The sequence below is a fragment of the Ornithodoros turicata genome, unplaced genomic scaffold, assembly GCF_037126465.1.
Source record: "Ornithodoros turicata isolate Travis unplaced genomic scaffold, ASM3712646v1 ctg00001071.1, whole genome shotgun sequence".
NCBI classification, from domain to species: domain Eukaryota; kingdom Metazoa; phylum Arthropoda; class Arachnida; order Ixodida; family Argasidae; genus Ornithodoros; species Ornithodoros turicata.
The window spans coordinates 73486-98619 of NW_026999459.1; the positions used below are offsets into that span (position 1 = coordinate 73486).

Here is a 25134-nt window from a genome sequence, read left to right on the forward strand (position 1 = left end):
CCCCGAATATTGAAGTCACGTTAATTTTCGTATGCGCAACAGAAAAAGCGTGATATATGACGATGGTTGACGTCGTCTGCTACGGTTATTTACGTCAAACTGTATACATCAAAGACATAGCTGCAACGAATTACATACGAGTGGTGCACACAGGATCAAATTAGAGGTCATTTGAGTTGTCTTTTCATGTTGTGTGTATTCCTTAGGTGCAATTAGTTAGGTCATCGATACATCTCTTGAATCTTTTCGCGGGACACACGCACTCAAAATTAATTAACGGCAAAATTAGCACGAGTTCCGTGATATCGGGAAATAAATTCCTCAAGTTGCGTGCCAGAAAACGCGATTGTATAGTTCTTAGACGTATTGCCATATTTTATCTCTCTTTGCACTTAGTGCCATGACACGACATCGACACCATTCTTTCCTCCTTTCTCCTATGGCGGTAAGTAAACATGTAAACATTTTCGCGGCAGAAACTTCAAAGCTCCTAGCACGCTTTTAGTAATGGCAAAGTAGCTTAGAGTGTTGCTTAGAACCACCCTTTACTCTTTACTTCGAGGCGAAGTAAATGTGGTGCTGTGTCAATGGAAACGACATTGGGATCGTCGCCACACAATGAGGCTGTCTCACATTACGCGTAAATCTACTTCCCAGTTATTATTATTATTACTATCGATAACATCCTTTGTTCCGTGCTCTCTTAGTGCTCCAGGATGGTCGGGGACGAATAACAATTGGAGAAGCAACCAGGACAGAACAGCAAGGAGCAGGACACACAAACACCTCATGCTCGAGCCCGTTGAGTAAAACAAGATTCCATCTTCAGAACACAAGTGAGTTCTATCTAGCCGTGTGACATTCGCCTGTAGAATTCGCCTAGAGTATAATTAAATGTTGTAACGTGTGCCAACAAAGGAGGGTGGGTTCCAACTTTTTGCTCTTTTTCAAAAACACGTCGAAGCCTCGAAAAGCGAATTATAAGCGCTGGTTGTCTTCAAATGCGAAATAAAAACACGCATTCACATCAAAGCGTGTGCACCACACTGTGTGTAAAAGATGTGTCTCGTGAAAGATGTGCATTCGTTCTTCACTTATTCACTCAGGTGTTCCATAAAAAAGCCCATTAAAAAGGCCTAAAAGTCTATATACCAAACACTCAGAAGGCGGAAAAGTCGAAAAGGCCAATGACCAATCGCGAGCCATCAAGAAATGAAAAGTGTATTTTGAAAAGTTCGAACTGCTACATAAAGTAGTAGAGCAAGAAAGTAGAGTTTGGGACAGGCTTTGGGAAATAATGTGCTAAGGAGAGATATTTTTTTTTTAAAGCACTATGGGTTATGCGTTTATTGAACACGGTGAGACCTCAATAAACCAGCAGACAGGAATCGTGAGCATCCCATCGCCTCAATAATTTATGAAGTAAATCATTAGCAACCCGCCTGTATCAGTTGGCAGCGTGTCATAATGAACTAACCCTAACCTGTCCCTCCCGCGGGCAACTTCCTCCCGGCTGTGTCGGCAGTGAAATTTATTTCAACATTAATCTTGCCGCCGTTGATACAGAGAGTTTATTTTCGAAAAGTTATCCGGAAAAGTGACTTTCCGCATCAATTGTTTTCGGCGTTTCATTTTTTAAACGATCTATTTTGGCAAACACCGACAACTTTATTTTATTGCGATTAATTTAGCTTAGAGCTGTTTTTTTTTTTTTTTTACTTTTGGTAGTTCTGTCTTCTGGCTTTGTGGTCTTCTTATAGTTTGCCCTTATGATTACCACCCATTTCATAACGGCTCCACTTTTTTGCAGTTATTTTTTTTAACTCTGTATAAAAAAGAAACTTTTAGAACTTATCAGAACGGAAGAACCTAGATCCTCCGAAAAAAAAATTTGAAGAAGAATCTTGCTGTGGCGAAGGAACGCGGCCTTGCTTCGGCAACATGACCTTCGTGGAACTTTTCCTGTTTCCAAAGACTTACTTTCGGGTTTTCAAACCACCAATGTGGGACCCGTATTGGGAGGGCGAGGAGTCAAGCGAAAATGTCAGTGCAAACTACGAGTAGTCCTCGTTCAATAAGGGGACGCTTGAGAGCACTGTGACAGGTCCGACCGCGGGGGGGAAGGCTTGGGGGCCTGAGCTCCCACCGAAATTTTCCCTGGGGGGGGCCAGGCCCCTTCCTGAAAGTCTGCCCAGGTGACAATTGAGATGAAAGTTTCGAGGGATCTCCTAGGAACCGCGTGTTCTGTGTGAGTGATCATGCTAATCCTGTAGAAATTTGCCTCACGACGTCGCAACAAGGAATTCCGGACATCCTGCCTGACCTCCTGTAAAAATCCTGTAATCCTGTAAAAAAATCGTGTAAGAGTCCTGTAAAAATTTGCCTCACGACGTCGTAACAAGGAATTCCGGACGCCTTGCCTGACCTCTATGCATGAAGGGGGCAGGGTGGACGTTGTGCCCCAGCCCCCTTTGGCAGATTGAAAACTCTCCGTCCATGGGTCAGACTTCGTTTTTTTGCTCACCTCAAGTTAGTCTTTGGAGTCGGCACAAGAAGGGTCCCTTGCAGGTACAAAGTTGCAATCAACAGGTTACCTGTTGTTGTATCACCCACTACAACTTTCCCATTGACATTTTGGCTCTGTTTGTTACAATTAAAAAACTGACTAATTGTTTTTACTTCATTAATTAATTACAAAAATTGTTTAAGTATCCGAACACCACTGGTAAGGTAACACCATACAGTCCGGCCTTTTTTTTTTTTTTTGTATGCGATGAACCATTTTTTAAAACTTCGGCTAATTTTTCGTGATGCACCCTGAATAGCATTGAGCTCATAATAAACGAGTAGATTTTTCATTGCATTTTTTTACCGTATTAGGTGAAACAACCTCGCATATTTTTTTTATATTTTGTCACCCACATGTCTCTTTTTGTGTCATTTCAGGGACCAGGGGTGTTAACTTCTCATTAAAGAAGATCCAAGCGATACCTGCACATTTGAGTTCTTGAGTCCCAGCCATATGGATCTACAGCTGCAAGAGATGCTGCTGGCCCCAAAGTGCAGTGTTCGGCTTTCGAGAGTAAAACTGGAACCTCCTGACGCTGCATGTCTACACGAACAGGGCCAGATACAGGAACAGTACTGCAGCGAGTCTCCATCAAGAAGCGATAGTTACGGTAAATTATTTTATAGATTATGTAAGGTGGTGAGTGTTTTACGGTATGTTCACAGCGAGGTTTCAGTAAGTAATGTCCGATTCACATTTGAATTTGATTGCGAGACAAGTCTTTCTTTTTTTGCCTTTTTTTTTCTAAAGGCCAGATTCGGCAATAGCCTTTCCACGTGTGAAGACGCAGGTGCGTTCGGAGCAGTGGTATCCAGTCCAATGCGAGTCGCTTCTGCTTGGGCTCCGTGTGCCATGCAGGGTGCAAAGTGTGTTTGTTTTGCTTGCCATCACCTGTGCGCTTGGATTCCTTATGGAAGGAGTATCGTACGGTTTCCACCTTCTGCTGCCACATGAAAGAATGGACCGTTCGTAACACACTAATTCCTAACGTATCGATCATGACGGCTCCCAGGTTGAGATTCCCCCCTTGGCTGGCTCGGTGTCTAGTTATTCCGAGAGTTCTACGCGTGATTCGAATATATCGAATAACTTGAATTTGAATGATGTATAATATTTCGAATAATGTTAGAATCGTCGCGGTAATTTAAGAAATAAATGTTCTGTTCCGCGCTGATTTGCTGTTGCGTTCATCATTATGTCCGTAATTTCAGATGCCATGTTCCTCACAATATTTATGGTAGTAGTTCAGCTATTTAAACGCTGCATTTATAACGAGAGGATAGAGAGGTAGCAAGAGAGCTGGTGGTATAGATCCATAAATTAAAACCTCGAGACTAGGGGACAACGAATGACCTCGAGACCGAATGAGACCTTGAGACGAATTGAGACCTTTTTTTCGTTCGAGCCGTCGTTTTTTATCCCCTAGTCTCAGGTTTTTAAGTTATGGAACCGCATTTATATTTTGTATTTAAATGCTCATATCGAAAAGTATTTATGAAGAGGATTTAAATACGTACCCCTTTCAACGAAGTATTTTGCATTTATATTTCAATACCATGCCTGCCAACTCTCCCGGATTATCCGGGAGACCCCCGAATTTCGTTCAGTCTACCGATTGCACGGACAAGCGCTCCAATCTCCCGGGAAATTGGGGCCTGCGCACACGTATTCCTGAAGAATCAGAGAGCCCGTAACACGTGTTTCGCGGCATGACCATCCATGGCTGGAGGTGGTGGCAGATAGCGTGTTTCATTCTGTCCGTGTTTCTCGAGAAGACGCGCTGTTGTCCTATCATCAGTTCAGTCTTGTACAGTAGTTTCACCTCCGCGATGGCATTCTCCAAACTGGAGAAATACCTGCACATGTTCCTCATACGTGCCAAGTTGCTTTCCACAGGTCTTCTGGTTCAGCACAACCAGCCGCGGAGCGTAAGCGACCACATGCGACTGCTGTTCCGGAAGATGTTCTCAAAAAGTGACAGAGCGTGGACGGACAAAGACCACTGCCATCATCGGTGAAATGGCTGCGGCCGTGTGAAATGCAAAGTCCTGAAACGACGTGTATAAGCAGTTGCCCATCCCTGCAGTGTGCTAGGAGTCCCCGGAAAAGTGCCCACACCTCCCGTTAGGGGATTCGCTTGTGGTGCCCCCTTTTGGGTGCTGCGCTGGGCGTACACCCCTTCACCCTTCCGAAATCCTAATCCTTTCTCCCAACAACCCTTTCCCACGCTTCCATTCGTGCAACATTGGCTGTGGCGTAGCCTCGACTTTTCGTTGCTGGCGACAGTGCACACATCTGGGTGCAATATATAATTAAACTAGGTTCAGAAAAAGTACGGAGGTGGTCGTCGTGTGACCCGAAGCCTTGCAATGTGGCTTACTTCTCTCCTTTTTTGTTTTACTTCAGGAGTGACAGCTGGGACGTGTGACGTTAAAGAAGAACCTCCAGAGGAAGCTTCAAAGGAACATGCAATAGTGCAAGTCAAAACGGAGCCTCATAACGTTGCAATCTTGACTGGACCGGACCATATAGTACACAGCTGTGATTCACCATCAGAAGGTAAGTACAAAATGTTGGAGGACATTTAGTCGACACCAAACTCAATAGCCTGACAGAAAGAGGGATACAACAGACAGGTATCAGCTTTCATGCACACGTTCCGTTCAATGGAAGATTCTCAAAGTTACTGAAAATAGATGTGGAGATTATTTATCAAATTTTGCGTCACTGTTGAATCTCAGTATATAAGGAAATAGATAATGACTGAGTTGCATTTTTTGTGCTCATGCGGTTCCACAATAATAGATGTCTTCCGTATGTTTCGCCTCCTTTTCTTAGTTACACAACTGTTAGGAATTCCTGTTACTAATTAGGTATTGTGTATAAAAAAAAATCCCAGCTTCGAAAAACGCCGTCGATTCTGAAGCCATTCCAGAGGTGTTCAGCTGCGTTAGTTCCTATTCCGGATCTTGTGATGCGTTTGAAAGATCCGCATTTAAAAAGCAATTTCATTTGGCTTGCTGAAAATAAATCTGGATTTAGAATGATTTGATTTACTCGAATAAATTTAAATCCAGACTCGATTTGGATTCGATTTAAATCCATTTTGTTTCCTGAAATCCCTCACTCTCTACAGAGGTGGTCATCACGTGCCTCAAAGCTTTGCAATTATTGAAGTAGCTTACTTCAATAATGTTTTACCTCAACAATGTTTTACTTCAATATGTTTTACTTCATGCATGACAGCTGGGATATGTGACGTTAAAGAAGACCGTCAAGAGGACACTTCGAATGAACATCCAATCATAGAAGTCAAGACAGAACCTTATGACGTTGCCGTCTTGACAGAACAGGACCAGATGGGACACAACTGTGATTCAAGATCAGAAGGTAAATACAAAATGGTCGAGGAGATTTAGTCAACACTAAGCTCAATAGCAGGATATGGACAAAAATGGGGATGCAACAGAAATGCACTTTAGTTTTCTGACAGACAGACAGACACGTATCAACTTTCCAGTGCAGACAGTCTGTTCCATGGGAGATTCTCAAAGGAAGCAAAAGAGACGTAGATAATCTTTGTCATATTTCACGTCATGCCTACTCTCGGATGTCGGGAGATCTTCGAGTACAAACGCCATTGCCGTACTGGCCATTGAGGGGCACGAAAAAAGAAAAAAGTTTATATTCGTGCAAAGCGTACATTCCGATGTGGCGAGCACTGAATGTTCGTAGGTTACGGATCGAAATGTCGTTTGTCTTTTTGGACGCGCCAGTGATTATCGCAGGTTTCTCATCTGTTCAAGAAAGCTCGATTTTTTGGACACAGTAATCACAAAACACCGCAGCAAAACAGTCGAGAACGAATGTAATTGAGGAGCAATCGCAAAGTTCTCACAGCAGCGGTTATGCATGCCCGATCCAGCAATTACATCATTTCATATGACAACACCAATAACCGATCGCACTGTTAGTGTTACAGCAAAGTGACTTCTCCCTCCCTCCCCAGGGGAGCATGATTCCTCCTCTCTCACACGCACATGGGAACAGCACATGGGATGCCGTAAATAGGTGTCAGTTACCTACGGGCTTCGTTAAATAGAACGTATTGAACGAAAGGACTTCGTTAAACTGAGTGCAAATATGCATTGTCGTTTATGTGGAATTGTACGTGCAATGGAAATAATACGTTAAAAAGGAGGTTTCCGTTAAGCCTATGTTTGCATGAACAGCCACATCTACATAGAGTATACAATGAATTCTCAGGGAAGTATGGGATGCAAACAACTCAGGGAAAAGAGGTGCTGACGCCAGGAAGACCCAGGTTCGATTCCTGGCGTCAGCACCTCTTTTCCCTGAGTTGTTTGCATTTCGTTAATTTCTGGGCGTTTGAGGCTTACTTGTCTGTGTCGTCCCTAATTGTTGGTCTGCCTCGGCCAAATCTCGTTGTTTACGAAGTATGGGATGTCGCGAGTGCATCAGAATCCTTCCAGGTGTCTAAAAAAGGTCACATATATATGCAGGATTCACTGGGAGTCGTTGCTTCCTTGGATGATGGGAGAAAAATTGTGCTTGAAACATATCTCTCTTGAAGTTTAGATATGGACAGTTCTCATTGACCGTCAGAACCAGGTTGCTATCCCCGACGGCTGCCATATTTATATGTTTCAAATGTCTCAGGAGTACCGTAATTTCACGCATATAAGCTGCACCTCAAATTAGTTGCAGGGCCCGTTTTTAGGAACGTTTTGAAAGATGTCCAACTGCACTTACCCGTACTGAACGACGTTAAAATCTGAGCAGGTTGGTAATCCATTTAAAAGCGATAAAACCCCATTGCTAGGTAGTGTGGTCATCATCATACTTGTTCGTCCTTTGTCCTTTTTTTACCCCAGCACTGAGGTTTTATTGCTTCTAAATGGATTCATCCAGCCTTCAGTCAGTGTTCACTCATAACTAACAGATCTACTTCTCCTGCGAGACGTCTTACTCGGATCACGAGCCTATCCAAGAATCCAATCCAAATGCCTATCCAATCCACGAGCCTATCCAAACAGAGTTGGTTTCCATTCCGCAAACGTAGGGTAGGGGGAAAATAAATTAGTTTTAACTAGAGATGGGACGAATCCAGAATTGTACGGATCCGAATCCAAGGAAGGATCTGCGATTCCATGAATCTTACGAATCTGGAATCTTTCGAATCCTTTCTTTTAAAAGAGTGTTAAAAGCAAGCAAAAAAACTTCTACTGATAAGTGTTTTGAAGCAGAATGTGATATACATTCGTTTAATTAAAGACAAATCATAGTGCACTTTCAGGAGAAAAATATAGCCCTATTGTTATTCTTAAATGTAATTTATTTAACGTATTGTTCAACGACTACAATATGCTGTAGAAGTGTTTTTTTGTGTGTTTTTTTTTGTGCGGAATTATTTTTTGCGTTTTTCACGCATTCCTCCAAAATTGCGAATTTAAGTTCCCGCGCGAATAACTCTGGCCATCCCATCAGGCAAGATGTAAAGAAATGAAAATTGATCACACTTCTGTTACTCCTACAAGCGCACGGCACTGTACCTACTATATACAATTATACCACGAAGCCGCAGCATGCCTTTCCCCGCCTTCTCAAAACTAGCTTGTACGATAGTACGATGTCTCAACCGAATTGTTCAGTGCCCTGAGTGATAACGAATGAGAACTGGTGAAATGAACTGGCTGACCTGCACACTGCGAGTAATACGGCCTCCTGCAGGGTCCATAAATGCATTGTAGAAGGCCTTTCCTCTCATGTCTGTGAGGAGACGAAAAGGATTGGCCTAGAACGCCACCATCCCCGCGAACAACAGATGTCTTCGTACGTGCCGAAACATGCCCGAGTATTGACTGCGGCGCGATATGCAAAAGCAAAGCCCTCCCGGAAACCTGTGTCGCGAATTTAAGTTCTCGCGAATTACTCCTCAAACCAGCTTTGTTCGAAAACGCGAAAATATTTTCCACGCACACACACAAAAAAAAACATTTCTACAGTATACATAAACTCTCGAGTCTGAATTATTTCCGTAAAACTAAGTATCTATCAAAAACGAGACCGTAAGACTTTTAAACTTGCAATGTTACAGTTCCTGCCTCAACTCTTTCAGTTTGGAGCAATGTAAACAAACAGACACGAAAACATCCTACGGCTGCCTGGCTCCTAGCTGTATCTCGTGCTCTAGCTTCCATGTCGGAGCTCATAAGTGCTGCTCTTGCTCTTCGATGTATGGAGGAAGGAGATGCCGAAAAACCATTGAGACGCCCTGGAAACTTCACCGAGGCGTGTATCGAGCACCCGTGTGGTGTGCGTCTCTGAAAGACCGCTTAGTAGAAGCACTTGAGTACGAGGGACAGAGTGCATCGAGCGCGTTGGGTAGAGTCGATACTTCGAGGCGTACAGAGGGACATCCAGAAATTTGCAGATTAAGACGTCTGATGAAAGTATATGTCAATTTACCGAATAACACGAAAGGTCTTGATGCGTGCAATTTGCTTCCCGAAAAAAAAAAAAACAAAGAAAAGACACGCATAAACATTTCTCCGCGTGTTCCCCATTAACCTGCCACTCTGGGTATAGTGACGAGAAGTATGAGTAGAGCCTGAAGTTTTCTGGAAATATTTTTTTCTAAATTCGGGGGGTAAAGATCGGGCAAATAAAAGTGTGCGCTAAATTTGTGCGAATTCGGGTGAAAGACTTCCAGTAGGCTAAATTTTACAATATACTCTCTCTGAGCGTACGAAGCAGGCCACCAGTGTCCTCTGCTTTCTTTTTTCTTTTTTTCTTTTCTTTGCTTTTTCAGATGAAGAGGGGAGACCACGGGTTATTTGCGTATCTCTGTCTTTCAGAAACAGCACGGTTGAATAGAACAGTGCGGAACAATTCGGCGCACAGCCGATAATCCGTGCTTTCATTGGTCACACTTCTCATTGCTGGCGGTATATTTAAAGGGAACGATCTGGAATGGGATAGCCATATGCGCGCGAGAGCCACCCGAAGTCTGTGGATGCTAAGAAGGAGATTTCGCCATGGTACAAAGAAAGATATTGAATTATCAGGCATATAAAACCTTCGTTCAACCTTGTTTAGAGTATGCATCTGCACAGTATCAAAAAAGAAGAAAAGAAGAGACACTACAAAGATCTGCTCCTCGGCTTATATTGTCTAGGTTTCGAAGGACTTCTTCGCTGACATACGTATGCTGGAAGAAGCAAATTTAGATTCACTCGAACATAGGGACAAAGTAAATACAGCAAAACTCATCTTTCTCTTATACAATGGTCAGTTAAATACGAGCATTAATAACACACTGCTTTGTCCAAAAATGTCACAAATTTGTCGACGTTTGACGCGAATAAATCATCCCAAAATGTCATAGAATCATTTGATTTATTTATCAATGTTTATTATTTGACAAAGTGTTGGGAATTGGGGTGAAAAACGTATTTGACACGTTTGGTCACTGTTTTACGGTCCCCTTTTGCGGCATACTTCAAAATCAATTTTTATGACAATTATGACTCTGTGGCGTGAATTACTTCTCATGGTGCATCTTACTGGCCTACGTAACGGTTCGGTAGGAAGAAAATGTTGTAAGAGTTAAGTCTGAAAGACTGTTGAGCCTCAAGGATGTCACTTCTTCCACTACCAAAAAAAAGAAAAGAAAACACAGCGGCTGAAATGGGCCAAAGAACCTGCAGAGTGATCTGAGGATCTTCCTTTTCCTTTTGAACAACAAAAAAATTCAAATATCTTTGCAGTCTCCCTCCGGATCATGTAGTATTGTTTAGGTTTTCATTTCATTCAGGTTTGCCCCAAAATGAAGCTTTCTTTTTCTTTTGTTTACCAGGCCAGGAGAAAGGCTTTTTCGGAACCCCGAGGAGCAGACGACGGAGGAGTAGCAGACATTTCTCTAGACCAATCAGCGAGTGTTCTCCTTATAGCGTCAGCATGAGGTTCTAGGCAGATCGCAGGCTCTTACTGCTTTTCACCGCCGTTGCGCACGGTCGCTTTTTGCGACGTACTTTAAATTCAATTTCTGCGATAATCATGACTCTGTGGCGTAAGTTACTTCCCACAGTGCATCTTACTGGCCTACTTAACTGTTTTATAGCGTGAAAACAGGGTGTTGAAAATTACTTCTGCGCTAGTTTAAGTAAATGTAAATAAATGTATGTCTTCAACAATTGTATCATCCTCACGGTCACTTTCAGAAAAGTAGCTGTAATGTAACTAAGTTGCTTGCTCTCAGAAACAGTAACTGTGTAACTTGAGCAAGAAAGTAACTATAACTGCAACTTAGCTGCTATTTTTGGCACATCAACTGGATTCCGTGCCACTACATCCAACGCACCGTTACGTCCATCATGCGCTTACATCCGAAAACGAGTCGTTACATCCACCCTGCTCTTACACACAAACGACCGTTACATGCAACGAGACTTTACGTCCATTTCTGGCCGATACATCCATAAGTCAGTGCATACAACGAGCCGTTACATCCAATGGAAAACCATACAGAACGAGCTGTTACGTCCATTGGGCCATTACATCCACAGACATAGGAAAGTGTGGGACAGTGGTTATGGTTCCAATGCCAGCGCAAAGAACGCAGGTGTAGCTGAACATAGACGCCTGTGTCAAACCTAGATGCTAACTCGGTACATCACGGGTAGTTCTTTGAATAGGAAAAAAGCTAACTAAATAAACAAAAAGAAGTGACCTGTAACACGGATTGACATTGATTAGTTCATCTACAGCTGCTATATTGGTACAACCACAAAACCAAGGTCATTAGAGTGTGAGGCAGGTTACTGAGTTCTAAGCAACGCGCATTTGTGGCGCAACGTGCATATTAATAAAATGTTAGGTGTACAGCAGATGGCTTTTTGTATTGTCAACGGAGGGCACTTTGAAAATATAGAAAATCGCAATGCTGCGTCTGCATTCCGGGAAGTTATCTTTGTCACTGCTTTGCTGTCACCTTTATCGTTCGCTGTCTTCGCGCCATTCGTTGTCGTAAAGCAGTGTTGGTTGCTTTCTTACTTATGCCCAGTCCGGCCGTGCTGCCAGGAGGTTTTGCCTAGGTTTCCCCCGACAGTTTCCTTGGAAGTCGGCCTAGGACGCGCGCTGCTCCCATTAAATGGCGCATTGCGTTGGTCATGACGAGCGGCCCGCCCTCAGCGAGGCCAACTACGGCAAGCAGAATATGACACCAGCAGCTTTTTTACCTAATGCACAACTACCTATATTATTTCGTGAATATTTTGAGATTTGGGGATTTCAACTTGCGCACCAACCTTGTAATTCAGAGCCTCACCTAATTTATTCTCTTACGACAGCAACTCTGTCAGTTACTTGTGAACATACCAAATCATAAAACAGTGCAATTTGACGGACTCTCACGGAAACAAACAAACGAACAAACAAAGAAACAAAAACATTCCGAAGATACGCCACGAAATATCTGTTACGGAGTGGCTGATTCCAAAACTGCATTGATGCCATATTGGTTAGGACACGACATATCCTGAAGCCGCTTATCCAACGAGCAGTTACGTCCAAAGGGCCACCAAGTGCACCGTGCGGTTACATCCATACCGTGCCGTTATAGCCAACGAGCCGTTGCATCCAATGCGCCGATACGTCCACAGATGGATGTAACGCCGTGTTGGATGTAACGTCTCGTTGGGCGTAGCGACCCCAGACCCATCAACTGTAACTATAGCCCCGTTACTTTTTGTTTTACGAGTAGCTTACCCAAGACTGGTCCAGCTAGTGTTCTCCTTGGAGGTGGCCGGTGAATAAATTGACTCCGTTATTGGGAGGGATGATCTGTTGGAAATGTAAAGCCAGCATCGTTGAGGAAAAGGAAAAAGCGGTGTAAGATGACGAGCATTCTCTCTCTCTCTCTTTTTGTTGCTATGTATGGGAAGAGCTTCTACGGGCAACACAGGCGATTTGACATCTGGAGAGGAGGCACGAACAGTTTTCGCTGTAAAAATGAACGAGATGAATAACTTGTATTTCTTTTCTTGGCAAAATAGATCTCTGCCTGAGAAACGTCATCACGATGTTGGTAAACAGACTGAAACCAAAACAAATTGGAAGGGGAGGGTTGGGCTCCACGAATGGGCACTTGTTCGCTGCCTCCTATTGAAAGAAAAGTAGGACTGAACGTCTCGTCCCTTGCAGGGACCATCGTAATCCCATCAAGACCGTTGCTTTCGGGCACGACCTTGTTCACCCCTAGCTTCGAATGTACCATAACTTCACGCGTATAAGCCACACGGCAGATAAGCCGCAGGGCCCGTTTTTACGAACATTTAAAAATTTTTTGGGCAGATAAGCCGAGGGCAGTACGATGCAACTGATTTGAGTGACAAAGGATGTATTGAGAAGGCCATAAACCCAGTTGTCCATACTCTGGGGTCAGCTCTACAGTTCTACCACGATCAGATTGTGCCCTTGTTGGGCGTTTTTCATGGGTTGATGGGTCAGTGGCCTTCCAGAAGACGTGAATTACTGTCACCAGTTTTCGTTAAAGCCGCTTAAGGGAATGCACCAGGAAGGTCAGTCGACTCGAATATGGACGCGCCCCTGTTACGCATTGTTCGTGCATTGGCAGGGCGGTGCTGTTCCACTGTCGTCCCTTTTGTTAAAACCGGCGTATGGGGAAAATACCAGGGAAAAATAGTCGCAAGATAAGCCGCAGTGGTGGATATGCTGCAGAGCGCCCGTGAGAAAAAAAAATCGTGCATAAGCCACGGCTAATACGCGTAAAATTACGGTAGTTCAAGTGTACCGAATTGGTGGCTCTGTCGAATGCTACGATGTCATTTCTTTACAAACAGGGAGAGGTCTATAGTGCGGGCACTTCAAACACATAGCAAAATGTGCTGTAGCGTATTATACAGTCGCTGGGACAGCGACTTGAGAGCCTCCTAGGAACTGACCAAGTGAGCTTCGATCACATGAAATATCTGTTCTGTCGGACCATTTCTTTTGTCTCTCATTTGTCATGCAACACTGCAGAAAACAGAACTCTTGAGCCTTCTGTGTTGTCCTGATGGTCGAGGACATAGCGCTCTTAGTAGAATACACCAGGCCGGTATTATAACGGCACGGCCGGGTATTTGGGTGCTGTGCCGGTTGCCGGTAGGAAGGTGATACAGGCAGCCTTTTGCCGGTATTTGTGGCTCAAGACCTTTCATAAGGGCTTTTACGGGATTTTCCCTTCAACATTCCGCTACAGCCTGAATAAATCTGGAACACACACCCAGCTCCGCAGTCACCAGTCGTTCTCTTAGTTATTCATTCTTATTCATTGAGCGAGCACGCGCTCTCTCTCTATGTCCCCAAGAACACACTGTCATCCCAGGGCTATCCTAAGGTTGTCTGATGGCGACAGGTATGGCATCCCTAGGATGTCAAAATCTGATCCTCAGAATGTCATAATACTGCCACTTTGGCATATGAGATGACGTCCCCGAGGCTGTCCCACGTCCATCCCCAGGGACCAATTTAGGACAGTTTAAGTACACATGGAGGACAATGCTTTCCTTCAATTCCCTGCGTTGATTTGCTTTATTTTGCCATTTCTGGCACGCACATCCGCCAAGTGCTTACAGAAGTTACATCAAATTGCAATGACACCAAAGTTATGGCAGCATTTTTATTGTTCCAGTGAGAAACAGAATCTTGTCAAGGACACAAGTCTGAGTGGGACAAGCTTAAGCTTGCCCACTCCGAAAGGTACTAGAATTCTCTTCCGAAGCCAAAACAGATACCATTTCTTGCTTATAAGGCGACCCTCCGTAAATACGAGAGTCCTGCTCGCCTGCTACGCAATACGAAAGGTGAGCTCCCCATGTTTCTTTCGATTACGCAAAGAAAAAATACTCAAAGCGAGGAATTGATTGAAGTATTAGCTCTGCTTCATTCCAAAGTCTATGTTTCTTACTCCCTTTGGTTTGAGGCATTCAGGTAGGACCTTTGAAAGTCAAAAGCAGTGCGACAGAATCGCGCGTTTCTGTTCTTTCCACGGGAAATCCTTCATGTATCATAGACAGTCATTCCTTTTGGAGGCAGGGAATTTTACGCTGGGCCACCCTTTATTTAAGAAAAATGTCAGTCAGGTCCCAGGATCGGCCCAAAAACAAAACAAATGTGTTTAGGGAGTCTGAGCAGGTAAGCTAAAGAAAACAATATTTCTCGTCCCCCTAGCTACCCACAGGGACGGGCACAGGACGTACCTGAATGACTCTTCACGGACAGTCCGCGAGTGTTATCCTCAGGACGTTCTGGGGATACACCTCGAAGGACGAGGACACGACGACACTGTGGGGACATCCTGAGGACCATGTGTGTTCTTGGGGGTGTGTGTGTGTCTCGTCCACCCCTCACCTACTTTCCCTTTTCCACGAGCCTTTCCTCCTTTCCCTCTATTCCACGACCTCTCCCTCAGCCGGTATTTTTCGCAACGAAAGGTGGTAACCCTACGCAGAAGCGTATGTACGACTACCGTAGCAGACGACAGCCAACAGGGTTTATTCACTGAAGTCACCTCGCCGGCATACTGTAGGTCTCTCAAAGTTATTTACCCGCATTCGTACGCTGCCATATGCTTTGTGGATGACTGTTAATGTCGAAAACATGGAAATTACTTGGATATGCTACAAATCACATGGCACAATAATTTTGAAACTCCAAATATACGGTGACTGCGATGTGGGTAATGACTTGGAAATGACCTAAAATAGGGCGGCCGACGGCAGAACACCTGCTTGCTAGCGACAGTTGCGGTCTCCTACGGATGACGTCACGTAAATAAACCCTATAGCTCCTATGAAAATGCGTAGAATAATGATGATAACTAACCTGAGAATGAAACACCTGTGGAATATCCACCGCTTGTACAGAAATACTGGGGTAAGCTGAAGTACAAAGTATTGTAGAAGTTGAGGAAGCAATAACTGGGACGATGAGTAGCGCCACCACTACTTTCCAAAAAATGTGGCGCTGGGAAGGGGTGCCTATGACATGGTTATAATCTAGCAGGTCGCGGAACAGACTGAGGCTCAAAAAGGGTTGCATCGGAGGTCGGTTGGGTTGGGATGCGTGGGAAATGTAAGAAAAACCACTGTCTGGGAAACACACACGAAAGGAACATCATTTGACAGGTTCAGAACTGGTAACCATGCATGGTTTATTTTCATAAGCAACGTGCTCTTATATTGTTCCTCTTTTGTTTTTTACTCCTCTCGTGATGAACGCTTATTGTGGTTGACTAATGCAGCACAAAAGGATACATGGACAAGAGAACTAAGATAACACAAGCGCTCGTGCCGGCTTACGTCTGCTGTTCGTGTTCCTTTGACGCTTCGTTCCAGTCAACCAGAAATAGTCACCAACTAGTCATGGAAATTGGAACCTGTAGAAGGACCTTGGATTGAGTCATCCCCCTTGCTCTCGAAATGGGGACACTCGGACATATATCCTTGCCAGCGGAGAATGTAGTCCATGCATTGACTGTGGGGGGTCTCAGATAATGTGGCGCATAATCGGATACGTGGAAGCCAAATCCTGCATCTTCTTTCTGGGAGTATTTAATGCAGTTTTTAAATAAACACTCACTCCTTCTCGATGTACATCGTCAGCGACACTTCATTTTGAAACACGATCAGTGTGCAACGGGGAGTGTAATGGAAATTGTTGGTCTGAGCTGTAATCCTACTGTGTGCGCCGATGGCTGGCACTTCAGATTTGTGATGGGGGTGAGGAGGTCGTCTTGCGACTTCTAACTTGTCTCTGAAGATTTATATGGTTGTTCTAAACAATCGTGTCAGCCATTTCTTAGAACGTTGTTCGTATGAGAGCCGAGTGAAAATGTACGAGAGGTGACGCGGTCCCCAGTCGCTTCTGAAAATCGACGCTCGCAAGAGCAGACGATTTCTGCATCCTATCACAGACCTTCCCGCAGGGCGACGTAGCCATTCTCATTGTTGTGAATACAGATTGTAGCATGCTCTGCAATATTTATCACTTTAATTCGGTTATTTAATAGCTGTGACATGCTTTGCCGGGTAAATTTGCACTATCCCATTTTGAACAAAGGGCAGTCCAGTGATACACTTTATGAGAGGGGCAACAATCCAGACCCTCTTAGTATACGTTCTCTTGCAGTTGTCTTGCAAACCACATTTAAATTGTGCTTCGGCGTCGATTTTTAGGCGAAAAGAGTATGTTTTGTCGTCCTTGTTAGGCCTAGGAAAGACAGCGATCGTGAGCAAATATCAAGAAAACTGCAATGGATGGTCAAAAATTATCATGCTATAACAGAATGTTGTACTCACACCTCCCCATGAACACCCTTGCCCGCTCTTGATTCAACTTTGTTATGTCTCGTACACGTTCGCCAAGATTAACTTCCGGGCTTGTAACGAAGATAAAACAAATAGGAACAGTGTCCGAAATCTAAAGTAGATGTTAGAGGACGTGTTATGCCCCAAACTTTTATGTCAGTAGTGACGCTTGGTCTGTTTCTCTGCGGATAAATCGTGAGAATTAAAAAATAGCCGCCCTAAACGGCTATACCTGTGTTTCAGCTTCTTTCCGTCAGATGACGAAAGGGTCGAACGCGGAGTTGCAGAGTACGATTCTGCATTCAGTTCCACTTGTTCAGATTTCGATGTCGTCTGCAACGCCGCGTTCGAACGTTTTGCCATCTGACGGAAAGGAGCTGAAACACAGGTATAGCGGACTTGGCAGCGGCGGTTTTCTAATTTTCACGATTTATCCGCAAAGGAACGGACCAAATGGCAGTATCGACATAAAATTTGGGGGCATTATACATCCTCTAACATCTACTTTTGCTCCCCGACACTGTTCTTATTTGTTTTATCTTCGTTACAAACCCCGAAGTTTATCTTGGCGAACCTTGTATATATATATAATACAGGGATTTCCGTGATACCTGGAGTCTGTTCCAACACTCGGTTCTGGGGTCAAGCATTTCTGCTAGCAAGCACTTCTGCCATTCTGGATCTTCACGACATGCCCGTCTACATCCACACGTCGCCCATAGAGGCGGATGCAAAATCTGTCATGTTCGCACGTCGTATGGGAATATCCTATAGACCATTTCACCGTTCGCAAACAAACGACGCAAACTGGAAGACCAACGGAAAAGAGAACAGGTTAACGTGCGCTGGTGCTACCTGGTGGCGTGGAGCTATCAAAAGCGTCTTCGCAAAAGCAGCTGTAACCGCAATTCCAATGGGACGCACATCCAGCTGTCGCGCGTTGACGCACCCTGGCGTGACGGAAGAGTCTATCCAATGTAATCCAATCTAGTTTCCCCAAAATGTCGGCACCCAGTGAACACAGGTAGAGGTGTGCAAACGCCCTCACAATATTTGCCTTCACCTCAGTTTTTGTCCCAGATGTTTTTCCTCACCTCACTTTACCTTACAGCAAATACCGCAGGGAGTCCCAAGGAGGATTATTTGCTGTGGCGGACACGCATAGTGTGACCGCAAAAGTGATACCGTAGGGTTTTTCCAATATTTGTCAATTAGAGATGCGCCCGTGCTGATAAGGCCTCTGAATGTCCCATTTCCGAAATTTCAGCAGCAAGAGAGAGTCCCACTACTCCTCCATCGGATGCTCAGATGGGAGAGACGGGTATTGGGTGCGACATCTGTTCCTCTGTTCCTGGGTTCTCATGGTCTTGGAGTGACGAGAACCACGTGTCGAAGCATACAGACGAGAAGCCATGCAAGTCCAATCTCTGTTCTGCACAGTTCCGGCGGAGCACGAGCCCATGGTGTCACAAGCGAGCACATACGGGCAAGGAGCCGCACAAGAGTGATCTCCGCCTTGCGGAGTTCAGCCAGATTGCGCACCTGCAGCTGCAGAAACGAGCACACACAGACAAAAACCGATACAAGTGTGATGTCTGCCCTGCGCAGTTCAGCCAGAGCCGCCACCTACAGTATCACAGGCGGACACACACGGGCGAGAAGCCATACAAGTGCGATGTCTGCCCTGCAGAGTTCAGCACGAGTGTCCAGCTACAGTATCACAGGCGGACACACACGGGTGCGAAGCCATACAAGTGCGATGTCTGCCCTGCAGAGTTCAGCCAGAGCGGGAACCTACACCAGCACAAGCGGGCACACACGGGCGAGAAGCCATACAAGTGCGATGTCTGCCCTGCAGAGTTCAGCAGGAGCGGGAACCTACAGCGGCACAAGCATACACATACGGGCGAAAAGCCGTACAAGTGCAATGTCTGCCCTGCACAGTTCAGCACGAGTGTCCAGCTACAGTATCACAGGCGGACACACACGGGTGAGAAGCCATACAAGTGCGATGTCTGCGCGGCAGGGTTCAGCCGGAGTGGGAGCCTACAGCGTCACAGCCGGACACACACGGGTGAGAAGCCATACAAGTGTGATGTCTGCCCTGCAGAGTTCAGCCAGAGTGGGAACCTACACCAGCACAAGAGGACACACACGGGCGAGAAGCCATACAAGTGCGTTGTCTGCGCAGCAGGGTTCAGCCGGAGTGGGAGCCTACAGTATCACAGGCGGACACACACGGGTGAGAAGCCATACAAGTGCGATGTCTGCCCTGCAGAGTTCAGACAGAGCGGGAACCTACACGAGCACAAGCTGACACACACGGGCGAGAAGCCGTACAAGTGCGATGTCTGCCCTGCACAGTTCAGCACGAGTCTCCAGCTACGGTATCACAGGCGGACACACACGGGTGCGAAGCCATACAAGTGTGATGTCTGCCCTGCAGAGTTCAGCCAGAGCGGGAACCTACACCAGCACAAGTGGACACACACGGGTGAGAAGCCGTACAAGTGCGATGTCTGCCCTGCACAGTTCAACACGAGTGTCCACCTACAGTATCACAGGCGGACACACACAGGCGAGAAGCCATACAAGTGCGATATCTGCCCTGCAGAGTTCAGCCAGAGCGGGAACCTACTCCAGCACAAGCGTACACATACGGGCGAAAAGCCATACAAGTGCGATGTCTGCCCTGCAGAGTTCAGCCAGAGCGGGAACCTACACCAGCACAAGCGTACACATACGGGCGAAAAGCCATACAAGTGCGATGTCTGCCCTGCAGAGTTCAGCCAGAGCGGGAACCTACACCAGCACAAGTGGACACACACACACGGACGGGCGAGGAGCCATACAAGTGCGATGTTTATCCTGCCGAGTTGAGCAAGGGCACGAAGCTGTGGAACCACAAGTGCAGGCACGAGGGCGAGAAGCCACAGAAGCGCGATGTCTCTCCTGCAGACTTCAGCCAGAACACAAGTACGTCTTTTTACAAGGGAAAACGCACGTGTAAGAAGCTGTACAAGTGCAGTCCCCTCTCTTGCAAAGTTCAGCCATGGCAATGATCTTGCGGCACTATGTGCAGGGGAGAAGCCATACACAAGTGCCATGTCTACCGTGCAGAGTTCAGCCAGAACACAAATCTGAACAATTATAAATGCGCACACACGGGCCAGAAGCCATACAGGTGCGAGTTCTGACCTGCAGGGTCACCCACTGGACGAATTGCGATGTCACAAGCAGACACATATGACAGAGGATCCCTACAAGTGGGATGTGCGTCTTGCAGAGTTCAGCCACAGCGTGGGCCTGTGGCATCACAAGTAGACACAGACAGATATGTGAAACCATACAGAAGTATTCTCTGTTCTACAAACTTGGCATAGCATTCCGCATGCTGATTCCACTAATATATCTGAAATGTCGTGCCGCAATAGAGTTGAATTGCACAGAAACTTTGAAGATCCCTTGCTCCCATTGCACCACGCTTAAAGTTGAATGGAATCAATTACTGCGTATAGTACCTTCCAAGGGGGACGTGTTTATTAAAGAACAGATGAAGATAACAAACAACATATATACATATTCTGATGATGAAGTGGGGAGGTTTTCCATAACTAGGGTGTCTAATATGAGTGGTGACAATGATAAGTGGTGACGATGAGAGGTGACTGGAATGATTGTAGCTGCGGTGGCGTTGCTGAATGTGATCGTGATGGTGGAAATGTCCAAATATAACAAAACATAGGCTAGACTCATCAATAGATCGTATTGACAAATATAATAGAAGTCAGCTGGTGCATGCAACATCAAAACGGAAGTGTGGTTCTGCCATACTGTAGCATGAGCTCGTGAACAAATTGTACATGGCCACATGACCGTGTCAACTACTTAAAAGAAAGTTAACTTACGTTAACATGAGTACGGATTTGTCCAGCCAGTGCAGCAGTTTATATACACACTGTAACCGTTTTCACGTCTTGAAAGGTGTAATAACCTGCAATGCGTACGCCTTTTTCGGTGTAATTTTGGTAAGATCATAATGGAGCACGGTTTCGCACTAATTTTCTTTAATCAAATGTTGTGTGTTCTCCAAAAATTAAGCCTTGCAACGTCGCAACATTGTTGAACAGTATTGTAGACACTTGCACGTGCTCGATTATCGGTAGCGATGCACATATGCATTAGCACCAAGACATAATGACACTTGACCTTTTCTAATGCTTTCCGAATTTTTAAAATATCATCCTGGAGGTACAATGTTACGCAACCAGGTTGAATGCGCATAGCGCTCACGTTTAAAGGTGTGAAAAAGTTTACAGTGCACTGAGCACACAAGCACGTGGAAGAACATGCAGCCATATGTTAGCAGTAGCTATCGTGCTTTTGCGTTATTGACAGCTGCCGTGTGACTGCATTGCTTTTCTGTGCTCATTTATTGAGTGTGGATATAGACAACAGTAGTAAACGAGGCTAAACAAGCACCCATGTTGCACTTGCTCTCCTTCTTTTACTTTGTTGATAGCTGTCATATGGCCACAGAGTTTGTCCATGTGCTCATGTGTTCAGTGTGAATATAGTGCTAAACAACCACAAAAAAGTGTCCTTTTTGTGTCTCCTGAAGCTCAAGGCTTTTCTTTCAAACAAAAATGTATGCTTGCTGTTCGGCATCTTTTTGTGAGTAGGAGTGTTGGAAATTACTCGACGACACTGCAGCTTTACACTGATGTGATCTGTGCACTCTCTATTATATGGCCTCATATCCTGTATCGGTAAACCTTAAGAATGGAAAAACACACCCCTGTGGAGTCATGCCACACGATTTGTCATATCCACCTGCATCCACATTGCAATTATGCCCCTATTTATGGCGAATGCCAGAATGCCTCTAATACGGCTGTTGTGCCTGTCTTGAACGAATTCTGAATAACTGAGTTCAAAAATGGTAGTAAACCAAACGAGTAACCGCTTCTAATATACATAAGCATAGTACTTCAGTGCACTTTCAATTATATTACAACTTGTTCTCCTTACACACGCTCAGATGCATGCTAAGCATCCACGTTTTTTTTGTTTGTGACACGTCCTGTACATTACCTACGCAGAACAGGTACTCTCATTTCACACCAGCTCTCCTCTGCCTTGACTCGCACTCTACCCCTAACTGTAGAGCAGTGAGTGGAGGGTGAATAGAATATGGGCATACTACGGTCACAAAGTTCTTATGTAACTAAGGCAGCGTTCACACGGGGCAACTTTTTCCAGCAACTATGAGCAACTTTGGAGTTGCTGTCAGACGGCAACCTCCAGCAACTCGAGTTGCTCAGAGTTGCTGCGAATCGCTCCCCGACCGAAAACTTGAGAAGTTGCTCGTGCATCGGCCAATCAGAGAGGGAAGCATTGCCACGTGACTCCCGATGGCGTTGTGGATTTCATTCGTGGGTTCATGGGTTCAAATCCTGCAGGTGCAGCTGAAAAATAACTTTTTCTTTTTTTTACGAACTTCACAGAAACATATCAGCTGCCACTTCTGGAAGGCAATAATGATCTATTGGGGCAATAAAACTGACTGAAATTTGATAAACAGCAGCTAAAGAAAAGATTCCACCAGTTCGATTCGAACCCACATTGTCCGGTCGCCATAAGGTTGCTTGTGGGTTGAGCTACCGAGTTGCTGCGTGTGAACGCGGACTCGAAATTGCTCAAAAGACGTTGGTTTGAGTTGCTTAGAGTTGCTGGGAAAAGTTGCCCTGTGTCAACGCCGGCTAAGGATGTGTCATCAGCATCATGATAAATGATGATTCTAACATCTATGGATCTGTCATTCGAAACAGTGACTGAATGCCGTTGCAATACGAGACACTATGACATACATTTATTGCTGGAAAGCTTCCTTCCTCCTCATCATCACCAGGAGAATATGTGGCATTTCACGCACACCACGAGATATTTGCGCATGGCGACGGAAGAATTGGTGAGCGTGTGGATGACGATGGTGATGGTGCGGATAAGGCATGTGGCGTCGCCAGTCGTCATGTGCCTGCGGTAGTGGCTGACGAGAAACCTCACGAAGTCGTGGTCTTCGTCCTGCAGGACATCGCAGACGAGATTTATGGCCCCCGTCAGGTATCCGTGGACGCGGTGGCAGGTCACCAGTTCTTTCTAGAGGCTGTTAAAGGCCCCCGAGGAGGCGCGACACAATGCGCCGGTAGTGCAGTACCAACAAGATTGGCACTGCGTCGGGCGTTGGCAGGCGCCCGCAGATGATGGCAGGGAGAAGAGCGAGGAGACGCTTCAACGTCGAGCAGGGATTCCAGCCAGACAAGGTAAAGGGATAAATCGGGGTATGCGAAACACAAAACGGTATCTACTTATCTTCTTCTATGGTGATACGGTGGTTCGGCATTTCACTTTCAGGTGGGTAACCGTTCAATCGAATTACAAGAACGCAGTTACGAGGAAATGTGTGTTATATCTTGATTCGGATGGTGGCTCATGGTAGCAGGAGGGGTGCATATACAGGTAATGTCCGTGTAACGGTACTTGACTATACGTTCAATAGATTTACTAAGGCGATGCTGTCAGTGACTAGTGCAAATGTAGGATACGTGTCGAATACCTTCTCGAGTACGAGCTGCACTCTGTACATAGTCTTCCTAACTCACTGTCGTCTCTCTTTCTTTCTTTCTGCACGAGAATGGTAATCAAGTATAATTATCGCTTATTATATTAGTGGCACCAATCGTTACAGTTTACAAAATTGTGTTTAGTCTGCAACTCTCTACTCTGAGGATCTCAAATAAAATGGACTCACATGGTCAATGTTAATCCGCCACTTGCGAAAAAAAAAAAAAAAAAACACGGCGCAGGCGCACATCCCACTCTCCCTAGTGCTTCCCGCCGGGTTTCGAACTGGCTGGAAAACAGACGCCATCTCGCCGCTGCTGCAAGCCATGCCTGTGAAATGCGTCTCTTATGGCTGTACGAATTATTATGTGCAGGGCAAGAAGTTACGTTTTTCTTTTTTTAGGTTTCCGTGTGATATGTTATACCCTCAAAAACGGGTTCGGTGGGTTCGGGCTGTGAAAAGACAGGAAGAATTGCGAGACATGACAACATTTCCAACCGTCCAGGAAACACAAACGAATTTGCCCAAAGCTTTTCGCAAGCTTCCCAACACAAGATTAGTACTCGATGCGACTCAAGTCAGAATCCGGAGGCCACCCTCACTAAATGCACAGAGACAAACTTTTTCGCATTATAAACATTACAACACCTAGAAAGCAGTTGTAGTCTGCACGCCGGGCGGTTACATCAGCTTTGTTTTCCGGCTTTGGGGTTGGTCCGTATCTGATGTGGACATGGTGCAGAGTAGAGTATTGTTAGATCGCCTCGAAGAGGGTGATGCATTAATGGTAGATAAGGGCTCGAATGTTCCGTGTCTCCCCAAGGAACTGAAGTGTACAATCCACCATTGAGGGTGAGAGGAGAAGCCCCGATATCCAAGAGCAGGGTTCAGAGTACAAGAGAAATTGCCAGTGAAAGGGTGCACGTTGAAGGTGTGACCCGACGTGTGAAAGAATTTCACATTCTTGATCGGGCCTTCCCAATCAGCATGGTGGACATTGCTTGATAGATATTTTATGTACGCTGCTACCTTAGTAATTTCCAAATACCTTAAATGAGGCCTAACACGACACAGGGAAGGTATTAAACAACTGTACACGTATATCATAATGTAATCTGTGAAGTGACCTTATCATGAACAAAGTAATAAAAATGACTCAGTTATGAGAACCGCATCTGGAGGAAATGTTTGTTGCACTGTATGGACTACAAGTTAAAATATATACATTTATTTTGCATTTCACAACTGGAGCCTCCTTAGACGAATCTTCAGCTCCCTGATACTGTCTACGACATAGTACCCATTTCTATACCTTTTGTACGAGATAGAATTCCCCAAGGTTCCCAGGCTGCGGATGCTTTTTGTGAGAACTTCTGGGATGAGAGCATGCTAAAAAAATACTGTCCACGCGAACTCCAAGAACGGAAACGGGATGCCGTCTTTCTCGATCATGGACAGAAATTCTCACTCTTCTCGATCTGGCCGACAAACACCCAAAGAAACAGTCAGACGGACGGCAAGAAGCAAGCGAAACCACTGCGATATTT

At 45.3% G+C, this 25134-nt stretch overlaps 1 protein-coding gene across 2 annotated transcripts; it reads left to right on the forward strand.

The window, feature by feature from the left end:
• Positions 1-391: 391 nt before the first annotated feature.
• LOC135376391 (zinc finger protein 883-like) lies at positions 392-24761 on the forward strand. 2 transcript variants are annotated; one of them, XM_064608893.1, is made up of 6 exons: positions 392-445; positions 708-836; positions 2947-3179; positions 4976-5128; positions 5816-5959; positions 18230-24761. In XM_064608893.1, the coding sequence occupies exons 3-6, from the start codon at positions 3023-3025 to the stop codon at positions 19840-19842; spliced, it is 2067 nt and encodes a 688-aa protein (XP_064464963.1). In that variant the 5' UTR covers positions 392-445; positions 708-836; positions 2947-3022; the 3' UTR covers positions 19843-24761. The 2 variants fall into 2 exon arrangements, with proteins under 2 accessions (XP_064464963.1, XP_064464962.1); XM_064608892.1 differs by lacking the exon at positions 392-445 and adding an exon at positions 466-640.
• Positions 24762-25134: the final 373 nt, after the last annotated feature.

What these genes read in the sequence shown, in the direction of transcription:
- LOC135376391 (XM_064608893.1), top strand. Translation starts at nt 3,023, where the DNA reads ATGGATCTACAGCTGCAAGAGATGCTGCTGGCCCCAAAGTGCAGTGTT. An exon ending in ATCAAGAAGCGATAGTTACG is followed by an intron (nt 3,180 to 4,975) that starts GTAAATTATTTT and finishes GTTTTACTTCAG; the next exon opens with GAGTGACAGCTGGGACGTGT. An exon ending in CTGTGATTCAAGATCAGAAG is followed by an intron (nt 5,960 to 18,229) that starts GTAAATACAAAA and finishes CCGAAATTTCAG; the next exon opens with CAGCAAGAGAGAGTCCCACT.